The sequence below is a fragment of the Peromyscus leucopus genome, chromosome 14 (assembly GCF_004664715.2).
Source record: "Peromyscus leucopus breed LL Stock chromosome 14, UCI_PerLeu_2.1, whole genome shotgun sequence".
In the NCBI taxonomy this organism is placed as follows: domain Eukaryota; kingdom Metazoa; phylum Chordata; class Mammalia; order Rodentia; family Cricetidae; genus Peromyscus; species Peromyscus leucopus.
The window spans coordinates 4,251,519-4,265,894 of record NC_051075.1 but is presented as its reverse complement, the minus strand read 5'-3'; the positions used below and the strand labels follow the sequence as shown (position 1 = coordinate 4,265,894).

At 40.8% G+C, this 14,376-nt stretch overlaps 1 protein-coding gene across 1 annotated transcript; it reads right to left on the bottom strand.

The window, feature by feature from the left end:
* Window positions 1-5,321: 5,321 nt before the first annotated feature.
* Window positions 5,322-6,485, bottom strand: Prps1l1 (phosphoribosyl pyrophosphate synthetase 1 like 1). The gene has a single exon (XM_028878429.2). It carries the CDS (start codon window positions 6,343-6,345, stop codon window positions 5,389-5,391), a length of 957 nt encoding a protein of 318 aa, XP_028734262.1. The 5' UTR covers window positions 6,346-6,485; the 3' UTR covers window positions 5,322-5,388.
* Window positions 6,486-14,376: the final 7,891 nt, after the last annotated feature.

Below are 14,376 nucleotides of genomic sequence, written 5' to 3'. Positions count from 1 at the left end.
ATATGTTATGGTTTTATGGTTGTATAACTTGGTCTTCTTGTGGGACTCCTAACTGGCAGCAGGGGTGTGTCTATGACTCTTTTGCCTGCGTTTGGGACCCTTTCCTGCTATTGGGTTTTCTAGTCCAGCCTTGATATGAGGGGAGGTGCCTAGTCTTATTGCAACTTGATATGCCATGTTTGGTTGATGTCCCTGGGAGGCCTGCCCTTTTCTAAAAGGAAACAGAGGAGGAGTTGGGAGGGGGGCTGAGAGGAGAAGAGGGAGAGGAAACTGTGGTTGGCATATAATATATGAGAGAAGAATAAATTTAAGAAAAATTAAATTAATGGACTTCCTGGAAAAGAAGGAAACAGAATAATGAGTACAATAGCTTCTGAAGAAGTCACTAGTTGCATAACTAATCTGGACAAAATGTATTATTTAAAACCATTCAATCATGCCCTTATCTTTTCTAATTCTTGCAGGATGCCTCATGGTATAATCATCTGACTGTATCTCTGAAACATCATTAGGATTTGGGAAGCATGTTAACAAACACTTGATGAAGCCACTCTGAAGAAAACACCATTAATCATGTCATCTGATAAAAGACACGTCAGGTCTGTTTTGACATTTACACTCATACTGAATTTCTGTAGATAGTCCTTGGTGCATAGAGATCAGGCATCTTTATTGTGAATGAGATTAGGAATTAGGCATCTTTTTTATTATTTAACATAATTTCTTCACTGAATCTTTGAGAATTTCACATCATGAGCCCCAATTCTGCTCACCTCCCAGCCCCTCCATATCTTCCCCTCCAGCGGCCTCCAAATAAAAATTAAAAAAAAAAAACCAAAAACCAAACCAAACTAAAACAAGCTAGCAAACAAATAAAAACAAAAAGAAAAGCAAACAAAAGCCCCAAAGAACAAAACAAAACAACCGTATAAAACCTCTGCATTCCTCCATCTTTCCTGCCTCTCCAATACCTCTTCATTCATCCTGGTGGCATTGGGAGCCATGGTGTGTCACTCGGTTGTTGTAGAATATTATTTTAAGGTGTGTTACTTTTGTTTATGTTCTGGAACATTTGTTTAATGATGCAAAAGATGTGTTTGGTTAAATAAAATTCACCAGCAGTCAGGAGGCTGAGTCAGCAACTAGCTGACAGGAAGTGGTAGGGAGGAGCCAGGTGGAGAAGGGTTTATAAGGAGGGGTGAAGAGAAGCAGGGGGGCTTTTTGGAGCACTCAAGCAAGTAGAAGAGGTGAGCTACTTGCTATTCAGCCTCTCTGAAGAGCAGAATTCCACCTTAACCTTTGAATGGTGAGTTCTTTAGAGGGAGAGAGGTTTAGTTAAGTTGCCTTTGTAACTTTGCAAGAGTGGGACCCTGAGGGAACAGAATTCCCCCAGGCTGTGGCTCTTGTGGCCTGACTGCTGCTGGCGGTGGAGGAGTTGCAGTTGCTGGCTAGCACAGCTGTGGCTTAAAAGGCGGCAACCATTAAATAGAAGGACAACACCCAGGAGACCCTGTGCTCCGTTAGCCTTACTCCCAAGTGTTCATTTCAATGCGTCACTGGCCTGGTTCAAGGCTTCTGGTTTCTGGTACGCCATCCGCACTGGATCCTCCCCAAAACTCAGCTTGGGTGTTCTGAGGTCTCCCCAAGTCATGGAGATCCTGTGGTTATTGTTCCTTCACTGACCAGCTCAACTGCCACCTAGACTCACAGTCCAGCCTGGGGTTGGCCCAGCCTAACATCTCCCTGTCTGGGATTATTGTGAATGAGAGATGTATATTGTTTAGATCTAATTTCTCAAAAGGCAACCTACCCAAGATGCTGTGGTTTTCAGTTGTAGATGCTTTCCAGGGCAATTCTCTTTGCTCATTGCTGCTCAGTTCCCCCAAAATGTACAATTTCCATTGCATCGGTCATCTACTGGAAATACATTACAAAACCTACAAAAGTGCCCCGGGGCTTTTTTGAGTAAATGAAAAACCTTAGGTTGGTATTTAAGACATTTCATTATTGCTAGGTTTATTCTTCATTAGGGAATTTTCTATCAACTTGAAAAAAATCAGTGGAAGCATAATAGCTGAGTATCCAACATTCTGTTGTCTTCTGAGTGTCTGCCCTTGCCTCCTCTGAGAAGGCTGATTGTGCCCATGAGTCACATACCTAATCTCTTTTGCAAAAGGTTATCCAGGTATGCCCTGGGGCCTCTGTCCAGAGCATGCTTTACCAATAAGGAATTTCTTCATTTTAGCATCTTTTGCAAAGCTAGCTAGGCTCAGAACTTACCAAGTAATTGCTCCTGGCTCCCAGCTCTGTTTACTGGGTTGTTCCTTCCACACTTCTACTGTTTTCTATTGTTTTCTCGTAAGTAGCACAGAGGAATGACGCTATCTACAGTGTTTAGGCTGGAATCTCTGAAGCCGAAAATGCCCAAGTTCACCACTTCCAGGTTGCTTCTGTTCAGAGCAGAACTACTCTTCTGCCATTTTACAAGTGCAGACATTCCTTTAGCTTACAATAATCTGTTTGCCATTTTGTTTTGAAGCCTCACCAGAAATACATCGAATATTCATCTTTTGCTAGCAATCTGCTTATGGTGATATACACATACACACATACTTTCTATCACACACACACACACACACACACACACACACACACTCAAACTCACACATGTACACATATACATGTACACACTTGTACTCAAACACACACACATATACATTCACACCACATACACACACACATAAACACATGCGTATACACTTACCGTACATACTCATATACTCATACACATACATACAACATATACACAAATTTGTATACATTTATTCACACACGTGCACATATACACATGCACATACCCACTTCAAAGCAATCTAGCCTTTCTTTTATTTTCTTTCTTTTTTTTTTTTTTAATGTATATGGGTGTTTTGCCTTGCCTGTGCTGGGTGCCCAAAGAGGCCAGAAGAGCACATTCAGTCTCCTGAAACTGGAGTTACAGAAGATTTTGAGCTCCTATTTGGGTGCTGGGAACTGAACTTAGGGCCCCTGCAAGAACCACAAGTGTTATTAATTTTTGAGAAATCTCTCTAGCCCGGCTAGCTTTGTCATTCATGTTCAGACCCTAAAATCCTCCCAGCCTTACACATTCCCTATTCAAAAGCTGCTTCTAAGACAGGGCATGCTCGGGGTGGAATGACCATAGATTGGGACCTGAGTCATATTAGTTCTCTAGACTTGCAGCCAACAAGCTACCAACTAGATGTATTTAAATACATAATATTTACTATGCAAATTGATAGCCTTAATTTACTTTGTATTCTGTGAGAAGTTTGTCTCAAATAACTGGTTGCATGAAATTGACAAGCTTTATTTAAACAGGGGAACAGTCTTACAATCAGTCTTAATGTAGAAGTTTCACTGTAGTATATATTATATATGTTCCTATGCATGATCAAGGAATTTATTTATTTTCTTCAAGGAAACAGAAGGATCATAGTATTAAGCTGTTATTGATACCACATGAAGATACTCATCAGATGCATTGCTATGATCTGGATAGATGAACGGCTGGATAAAGTCCATGAAAATATGTCCAGAGGCTCATTCTCCACTTCAGAGAGTTTGTGTAGACAGAAGGAGTGGATGCCAAGGCAGGAGATCAGGAAAACACCTCCAGGGACTCATGAGAATGAGTATCCCAAAGATGATACAGCTAGGTACTTCCTTCTGCTAACACGGCCAGTTGCTCCATTAAATGGAACACGTGTGCATGGAATTCCTGCAAGAATACATGGGTGTGTCCTGAGAATCTAAATTCTGCAGAATTGTGTGTACAGTCCTGTTTCCACTACTATAGCTTTATGTGTTAATATACTGTAACAAAACACACTCAAAAAATCCTTCATGAATTTTGCTCACTTTTTTTCCAGATGAACTTTAGAAAAGCTTGTCAAGTCTGGTTTATTAAAAACTCCTGTAAGGATCTTCATTGGGTTTATGACAACTAGATAATCTGAAGAAGCTATCAGTGCAGTTTCATCCTTCCTACTCAGGTTCTAGTATACTCATTTCAGACATTTTCTGTATTCCTTAGCAAATGTTTTGTAGTTTGCATGGGGTTTTATTACTACTGATAGATGGTATTGCTTTAGGCTATGGAGCTATATAACATAAATGAATGTATATGAGATAGGGTCTCACTGTGTATCTCAGGCTGTCTGGCCTGACACTCACTATGTAGCATAAACAGACCTTGAACTCTCAGTCCTCCTGTCTTGGCTTCCCAAATGATGAGAGTTCAGTAACTTCAAGCAATACTTTTTAGAAGGAACCATAATGGTAAAGTTTCTTAATCTTTTAATACTAAAAAAGATTTGCCGTAATACTATCTTCATATCAGAATGAACACAGGAAGTTGGGTTTAAACTACTTCTTTAGTAATAAAAAGATGTTTTGTTCTATCCTGCTTATTCTCTGGCAGTTCATACGAGAAGCCAAATAGCCATTTGAATACTGCTTATTTAAATCCATCTTGTTTTTGTTTCAACCTTTAGAAATTCTTGAGGCTTTTCTCTATTTTCTTGGAGATGAGAAATTTCACACAATCATTGTAGCCACCCACTTCCATACACACCCAGATTCTGCACTGGCTTTCCTTAAAAGACATGAGAGCATCATCTTGAAATACAGAACCAAGGTCTTTGGGCAGGCCAATCTACCACAGTGGAAGAAGATGAAACCTAACTGTTGAAACTGACCGGAAGGCACTGCATGCCAACTGAGCTCTACCAAGGTGCTGGTAGGCAGCTACAGCAAAGCACCTACTGCAGATTATTACAGATCACCTCCCGGAGACCTTGCTTCCCACAGACTGTGAACAGTTGAGCCCAGCTGCGTATGCGCCCAGGAAGAGGACACCTGGACAGAAAGCTCGAGTGAAAGGAGGCTCCACTGTGTACACCTGAAGATCCCAATGCTGGCTTAGCCTGGGAGCTGCTCTTGCCTTCCCTTGAATTTAGAATCCAGGAGAGTGGCTAGGAGTGCCCAGGGTGATTGCTGAAGTTTCCCGTAGGCCCTGGTGAACTTGCAGCATGTGATTGTGTTGGATAGATCAAGTGGATTTGTGGCTGGTGTGTCCTCATGTAGTTTGACGCAACATGTTGGGAGATGAGAAACCGGGCAGGAATGAGGCTTTGTGAAAGCCTCGGAGCTCACAGTTGGAGAAGTCAGAATAAACCAAGGCAGGGAACCCCACAATCCCCTATCTCTTGAGGCTACAGTGGACACAACTGGGTCTCTTATTGGACATTCCATCAACCACAGAGGCAAAATAATGAACAGGGTTTATTTTTATTTCATCTTACTGCATTTAAAATTTATGTCATTTTGTTACAAAGGAACATGACTGAACAGGTAGGAAACAGATTCTCCGTTGTGAGTTCTCCGGATGGCTTCTGCAAGAATCATAGAGATGTCAATCACTCGGATTTTGGGGCAGTGCTTCATCTTGTCCTCCTGAGGTATGGTATTCGTGACCACTACTGCTTCAAAGCTTGCACCATTGATGCGAGCAATGGCTGGGCCAGAAAAGATCCCGTGAGTCAGGATGGCGTAAACCCTGGTGGCTCCTGCTGAGAGAAGTTTGTCCGCCGCGTGGCAGATTGTACCACAAGTATCAGCCATGTCATCCACAAGGATGGCCACCCGATCCTTCACATCGCCCACCAGAACCATGTGGTCCACTTCATTGGCTTTCTTCCGTTCTTTGTGAATCAAGGCAAAATCCACATTCAAATGGTCTGCGATGGAAGTGACCCTCTTGGCCCCCCCAGCATCAGGAGAGACTATAGTGCAGTCCCTCCATTCAGAGATATTCTCCCTTATCCACTTTAGGACAGCTGGCTCTGCATACAAATTGTCTACCGGGATGTCGAAAAAGCCCTGAATCTGAGAAGCATGTAGGTCCATGGTGATGATGTGATCTGCACCTGCTATAGACAGCATATTTGCTATGAGCTTTGCAGAGATGGGAGCCCGGCTCTTATCCTTTTTATCCTGACGGGCGTAAGGGAAGCACGGGATGACGGCAGTCACCCGGCTGGCTGAAGCGATCTTGCAAGCATTGATCATGATCAAAAGTTCCATTAGACTGTCATTGATTTCGCCACAACCGCTCTGAACGATGTAGACATCCTCTCCGCGCACACTCTCACCAATTTCCACGCAGGTCTCCTGGTTGCTGAATTTCTTAGTTACCACCTTGCTGAGCTCTAGGCCCAGGCGCTCAGTGATCTTCTGGGATAAGTCCTGGTGGGAGCTGCCGCTGAAGATTTTGATGTTTGGCATCTTGGCCAGAGATCCTAGATTCAGCTGCTCCAGGCTATGCCGCCTTGGAACGGAACTGGGACCACAGACCCTAATAGCTTCCGGTCATTGCAGTGGGTGGTTACGAGGCCGTTACTGACCTTTCCATAACGGCTGTGCTAACCTGACCCCAAGTCTTTCGAAAAAACAAAGGCTTGGTTGGCACCTACTGCACACTTTCAAATGAAGAAGACTTCCAACTGCATGGGAATTTTCCTAATGTTATTATTATTCTTATTAATTTTTCTTGTTTTATTTTTTCCCAGAAAGGTTTTCTCAGGGTATATCCTTGGCTGTCCTGGAACTAGTCCTGTTGATCAGAACTGGTCTCAAACTCAAAGATAGATTGCCTCTGCCTTCTGAGTGCTGTAATTAAGGGCATGGGCCACTGCCTGGCCCATTGTTATTTATTATTAACTTGCAGGAAATGTTTAAATTTGAATATACTGAAACACAAAGCAAGGTTCTTAAACAAGTTTAAATAGAAAGTTTCAGGCTGGAGGAGGTATGTGCAAAGTGTTGTTTCATCCATTTCTTCAACAGAATAAGAAGGCGAAAGGTTGGGAAATGGTGTAAATGGGAATCCATTCCAGAGTATTTGCAAGTACCTCCAGTTTATATAATGATGGGGTGGTATTAATTAAATAAATATTCCCGTGTGTCAGTTGTTTTGCCTTTTGCAGAGGTATCAAAATCTGAGCCCACAGGCCACATGTATCCTGGCATAGCTGTGAATGTAGCTCAGCATGTTTGTAGATGGCAGCACCATGCCACAGTGTGTAAGGCTTGGACGGCTCTGTTGGGTTTACGATGATGAGTTGCAAATAGCAACTAACCTAGATCTTCAAAGAAACAGAGTCTGGGACCAGCATGTGATTGTCAATAAGTATTAAAACATTTATTTTCTACAAGGAAGTCTGAGAAACATTACTTGGTTATAAAGTTTTAATTTTATATATTTATGAGATATTATTATAGAGTCATGTAAACAACTAACAATGCCCATGTTAAAATGTTACATCAAAATAGCATGCTAATGATCTAAGAACATTCTTTGACATTAAAATGCCTTCTTTTCTCTTCAGTTCATATTCTTTGTGACTGACAATGCATGCCAACTGCTTTCTGTTCACAAATCTTCATTCATGTTCTTTCCTTAAAAACAAATCCAACAGAAACACCTGTGTCATGTAATTCATCCCAAATGAGCTACATACAGTGATTTGTACAGACAATCCTGTTGCTTAATTTAGAAGCACTAAAAAGTACTTGCAGCTTCAATTAAACTGATTTTTCTTTTAGTGTTTTCAATATGACACACATTTTCAGTTTTTAATAAAAAACAAAACAGATTTTTAAATAGATTTAATATTACCTAAATAGTACTGAATGCTAATGTAAACATTTAAAACTCATAAATGATTGTATTTCTCTTGAGGTGTTAACTAGAAGCCATTTTTATATTGCTGCTATTTTTGATCTGGCTGTTGTTATACCTCATAATTCAAGAGATTTGTCTAGAATCATAATATATAAAGATGGAAATGGCTTCAGAGATCATCCAGTCATTTTATATCCCAGTTCACAGCCAGGGAATCCAAGACTGGAGAAACAAGCTACCCATGATTTACTACTGATTTACCAGAGCTCAGTGTATACTAGGATGTGAGCTTCCTAGATTTCCAAGTATAGCTTTTAGTGGTCTGTCACATTAGGCCCTTCTCCCCACCTGTGGTGGTATTGTGTTCTCCAAAATATTGTGCACCCTAATAAACTTATCTGGGGTCAGAGACAGAACAGCAACTAGATACAAAGGCTAGAAAATGGTGTCACTCACACCTTTAATCCTAGCACTCCAGAGGATCTCTGTGAGTTCAAGGCCACACTGGAAACAGCCAGACATAGTGACACACACCTTTAATCCTAGCATTCCAGAGGCAGAAATCCATGTGTTCAAGGATACAGCCAGACAAGGTGACTCATCACGCCTTTAATCCCAGAAAGCAAGCCTTTAGTCCCAAGGAGCCGTGGTAGAAAGCAGAAAGGTATATAAGGCATGAGGACCAGAAACTAGAAGCATTTGGCTGGTTAAGCTTTTAACTAGTTAAGCTTCAGGCTTTCGAGCAGCAGTTCAGCTGAGAGCCATGGGAATGAAGACACAGAAGCTTCCAGTGTGAGGAAACAAGACCAGCTGAGAAGTTGACCAGGAGAGGTTAGCTGTGGCTTTTTCTGTCTCTCTGATCATCCAGCATTTCACCCCAATACCTGGCTCAGGTTTGATTTTATTAATAAGACTCTCTAAGATTCCTGTTACACCCCCCCCCCTAGTTTATTAGAATGATGAGGGGGGAAGTGTGCAGAAATATTTGCATAAAATTTTCTTGCTTATCAAGTAACTACAACAAAGAACAAATATGACCCCAAATGTCCTGGTGCTGAAACCAACCTCTGAAATTTCCAGAAGGAAATGAGCCACTGATGTCATAGATGGTTAATCTGACATTTTTCTAACTTGGATAGATCATACTGGAATTTCACATTCTCTTTGTTCTGTAGGTTGAGAGAGACTTATCATTGACTGCTTCTGGAAAAAAAGGTCATGTAGCAATAATACATATTGGATCACATTCTCTCTGTGGAGGTATTGCGTCTTAGAAAATTGCTCTAGAAATGAGAATGATGAAAGGGAGAAAAGGCTGTATCTTTCTCTTTCTCAAAACAAGAGCACTTAAATATCTCCACAGATCTGTGAGCATTGTTGCATTTTGAAGGTCTTTTGAGTCAATAACCATTATATATATAATATATATACATATATACACATATATATTATATATACACACACATATATATATATATTTCCTTCATGATAGTTTCTTGCTTCACTGCTTGGCTTTTTACCCTTAACAATTCTGACATAAATAATTCAAAGACAGTTCTGATGCAGCTTGATCAACTAAGGAGAAAAGAAATCCAAGCAGTCATTTCAGAAAGCGAGGAAAATGGTTGTATTTTAAGTTAAATAAATGCTTTCACTAAACACACTTACAGTTGACAAAATGCTAGATGTTTAGGTGGCAATTATAGTTCTTTGATAAACTGTCAAATCTTGTCACAACACATGTTACAAACAAGGACAGATTTAGATGTCCTTTATGACAGCTTTGTGTAGGTTGGGAATGTGTGACAGTTAATTTCAAGCAAGGAACATATTTTTCTTTCCAGCAGTTATCTTCTTGTTGATTAGGAAGACTTTCTTTGTGCCTTTAATCTTACTCATTGACTCACAGTTCCAGATCATTATTGTAAGACTGCCTTACCTCGTCGGTTTGATTCATAATCATCAACCACAATACTGGGAGGAAACAGTTTCGCACTGAGATTTACATTCGGTACAAATGCTTTAAAGTTTGTTTTGTGGTTGTTTACAATTGGAGTTGACAACTGTGTGTGTTTATCAAGCTTTTTGCTGGAAGTCTGTCATCTTGTACAATGGATGTGTAGGTAACAGCTAGGTAAATAAGGCAGAATGAAACAAATAGGAGAGCAGGAGGAAATTCTGTGATTCAGAAGTGTGGCTTTGATTGTGAGGGTTGTGTTAGACTCGTGAAGGTGTTTCTGAAGTGTACTTTGGAGTTTCTTTTAAAAGTCTGGTGAACCAAACAATCCAAGTATGAAGTAATAATCCTGGAATAACAATGAGATTCCACGAGCTCAATGATGTACCAAGGTAATGACAGATAAAGCAGTATGTAAAGAGATTCCACAACTACCACATTGCAAATAATAAAACCTCTTCCTCATGGCTATGCGAAAAAAATTGGAGTGTTTCAAAGCAGATTCTGGGCTGATATTTGCTATTTCATGTAAAGTCTCAGTTTCATACAAGTAACAAAAAGTTAACGAAATTAAGGAACACACAACTTCCATTTATGCTATTGAAATCTCTTTAAAAAATGTACTTTTGTAGTACTCAGGAGGCAGGGTTAGGTGGATCTCTATGGGTTCAAAGCCAGCCTGCTGAACATAGCAAGTTCCAGGCCAACCAAGATCATAGAATGAGACCCCATCTCAAACAACAACAATAACAACAACAACAAAACAAAAAATATACTTTTTTGATGCTTTGAAGGGCAAAGAAGAAATATATATGTGGTGGTTTAAACAAGAATGGCCCCTTAGGCTCATATATTTGAATGGTTAGTCATCAGGGAATGATTTGAGAAGGATTATGAGGTGTGGCCTTGTTGGAGAAGGGGTGGCCTCCATAGAAGAAGTGTGTCACCGGCGGTGGGACTTGTCTGTTCTGTCTAGTATGTTAACTATGATCACCTTGCCTTTAACAACTCGGTGCTGCCCTGCTACTTAGGGACCTAATTAAATCCCTTGCATTCAATTCATCCAACCGAACGAACAACTTCTGTATACCTGCAGAACCCTGATTGATGTTTGTCATCAGAATCGGAGGTATCAACTTGGCATCATTTACATACACCTTCTGATCCATGAGATGTACATAGTTGGAAAATACATGAAGGAAGTGAATAACTTCCTGTGGCTCTTCAGATTATCTCCTCTAGGTAGAATAAACAACCTATTTTATGAAAGGCAGAAAAGCAGGGAACTGGGAAGATCAGGTCAACATGCTTACTAGAAGGATTAACTAAAGAATCTCTCACAGCATTTATGTAATATCTGGTCAGTTAATAAACAGTAAATTGAAAATGAAGCTTACCCTTTTTTCTCTTCAGTAGTGACTATCTATTAATAATAATTATTTTTCCAAAAAAGCACTGAAATAGCTATTCATTCACATAAATGAAAACTGTGGTGTGTTTGAGGGTGCTTGTGTATCCAACAATTTAAGAGAGATCAGGACTACTGGGAAGACCGGGTAGATCACAGGTTCATAGACTCCATTCCCAGAGCTGCTAATCAGCACTCTAGCTGGGATGTCAGGGCAAGTGTCTGGGGTTTGTGTTTCTAACCAAATATATTGGCTGGATGCTTCTCATAGCATTTTCTTTGGTGTTGTCTTGTTTACAGTCTTTAGTGTCATTGTTGGCACTAGGTGGGAATCCTCCTGCCTCAGCCAGCTGAATGCTGAGATTACAGGAACGAGCGGTCATGCCCAGCAAACTTGTTTCTTTTTGTACAGCTTCTACCATCTTGAATTCTTTGGCTTATCTATCCCATTGTGTCAGTCACTGGAGTGCCAGGGTACTGGAATTCCATGCTTTCATTACTGTTTTCAGCTAAATTTTATATATAGTATTTTTGCAGTATTTCTTTTTTGTTTAGGTAAAAATATTTTTCAATTTTAATGGCGATTGCCTGTTTAGGAGTTTAAGCGGTCTTTCCTCCTGCTCTCCTTTCTAACCCTCATCTCCCCCCTTTCTTTCTCCTTCCCTTCTTTCCTTGACCAGGAGTCCATGCACCTAGGTTGTCTTCAAACTGGTGACTCTTGCTTTTCTCTCCCAAGCACTTGGATCCTAGGCTTGGGCTCATATGCTTGTTCACACTAACTTTTCTTCTTTTTAAAAACAGATTATTGTTTTTTTAATTATGTGTGTGTCTATGTGTGGGTGTGTAGACAGGAGTTCCAGTCCCATATTCACTTTTAACCACTGTCTCTCCAGCCCTTCACCTTCATTCTTGAGAGAGATTTTGGCTAGTATATAATCCTAGGTTGTCCGTTGCATTTCCAACCATTGAAACTCTAACCTTCACTCTTTGGTATTTAGTTAGTGCTGTTTAAAATGTAGCCTCCTTTGAAAATCAGTATTTCCCCTCTCACTTGTTTTTAAAGTTTTCTTTCCCTTTCCTCCCTCATTTCTTTTGTAACATCTCTCTTGCTCTGTATATTCAATGTTATTTATTTAGGTGTCTATTTCTTCTAAGTCATTAGGTGTGGCCTTTAAAATCCATGCCTTAGTGGCTTTTTATCAGGTATGGAAAGTCTTCCTGGTTTATCTCTTCAAATATTTACCCTAAGTCTTTAGGGTGATGACACATGACACATCTTTAGATTCTATTTTCTAACCATCTGTCTCTCATAGTTTTTCCTCTCCACTGCATTCTGCATCCTCTTCTCTGAGACCTGCCTTAAGTTTATTCTCTCTTCTTCCTTCTCCTCCTCTTCTTACTTCCCTTCCCCCTCCTCTTCCTCTTCCTCTTCCTCTTCCTCTTCCTCTCTCTCTCTCTCTCTCTCTCTCTCTCTCTCTCTCTCTCTCTCTGTCTCTCTCTGTTGGCAGGTGAGCAGAGGTCAGAAGACAACATCATGGATTTGGTTCTCTTTACTTCCATCTTTACATGGGTTCCAGGTATCAAACTAAAGTTCCCAAGCTTATGTGGCAAGCCCCTCATATCCTGATCCAATTCACTGGCCTCTTATTCTCTTTCACTGAGGGCTGTTATGCTATCAATTAGGCCTGCTGAGGGTTTTTTTTTTTTTTTTTTTTTTTTTGGTTTTTGGAGACAGGGTTTCTCTGTGTAGCTTTGCGCCTTTCCTGGATCGCGCTCTGTAGACCAGGCTAGCCTCGGACTCACAAAGATCCACCTGCCTCTGCCTCCCGAGTGCTGGGATTAGAGGTGTGTGTCACCACCACCTGGCTAGCCTGCTGAGTTTTAAGTGTTAGTTACTGCAGTTTTGTTTGGAAGGCACTTCACTGAGTCCCTTTGCAGTGTTTCTGAGGGATGCTTAGAGGTCATTGTTCTTCATCATTGTCCTCAAACTTGTTCTTGATTGAAACCTTAAAAAAACAACAACACTATAATAGCTGTGTCTAACCATTTGAATCTAAATATTGTAGAATGTGCAGCTGTTATGTATTCTTTCTTTCATGATGACTTCTCTCTCCTTTAGTGCTTGTTTATAATTAACTCTATACTATCATAGTAAGAGAATTTATTTGAGGAAATTGTTTGAAATAAAAAATTAGTTTTTTTTTTCCAGAAAGAATTTGCTTCTGACCTTTATCTGAGATGCTGTTAGCTTGGGGCCACCTCAATCAAGCATCAGGCTCTAATCTCCCCAGATGTGTTATGCCCCTAGATTCAGAATGATTTGCAGAGTTCCCCTCGTCTCGTTCCACATTTCATTTGCTCTGTCATGCTCACTAGTCATCACTTCCTGCTGTGGGCTGTGGGGTGGTCTCCTGCCTCACCACAGCTCTGAAGACAGAGAACTCTCCCATTCGAATTTAATGAGTAGACCTTCCCTTTCTAGACACTTCACCTTGGGAAGACCCTTGGGCCTTAGCTTCTTGGCCAATGACATCAAAAAAGAATGAAGCCTGAGATTATAGCTGGTGGTGTTTGTCCATGACTTCTGTGACTTCCACGACTCATTCAGCACAGCCAATTCTCAATTCCCCTCCCTTAATTGTGAAGTTAGCTGAATATCCATGCCTTGGCAAAAACTGTCTTGGATGATGGTTGACGGTAAAGGCTGTCCTGGTGCTTAATAAAGACAGTACAGTGGATAAATCCATGGGATCTTGTTTGAAGCAATAGAAAGTAGTAGTCTCAGATCCTATAAGAAAGTGCTTACACGGGTTAGCTTTAGGATCAGTGTCTTAGGGTTACTATTACTGTGATCAACACCATGACCAAAAGCAACTTGGGGAGGAAAAGGTTTATTTGGCATCTGCTTACAAATCATTGTTGATCATTGAAATAAGTCAGGGCAACAAACCCAAGCAGGGCAGGAACCTGGAGACAGGAGCTGATGCAGAAGCCATGGAGGGGTGCTGCTTACTGACTTGCCTGCCATAGTTTGCTCAGCCTGCTTTATTATAGAACCCAGGATCACCAGTCCAGGGACGGCCCCACCCACAATGAGCTGGACCGTCCCACATAATCACTAAGAAAATGCACTACAGGCTTGTCTACAGCCTGGTCTTATGGAGGCATTTCCTCAATTGAGGCTTCTTCCTCTCTGATGACTGTAGGTTGTGTCAAGTTGGCATAAAACTAACCAACATAATTAGGTATTGTAAGTTTGTTTGATGA

Excerpts from the sequence above, each read along its gene's own strand:
- Prps1l1 (XM_028878429.2), bottom strand. The coding sequence starts at position 6,345 with ATGCCAAACATCAAAATCTTCAGCGGCAGCTCCCACCAGGACTTATCC.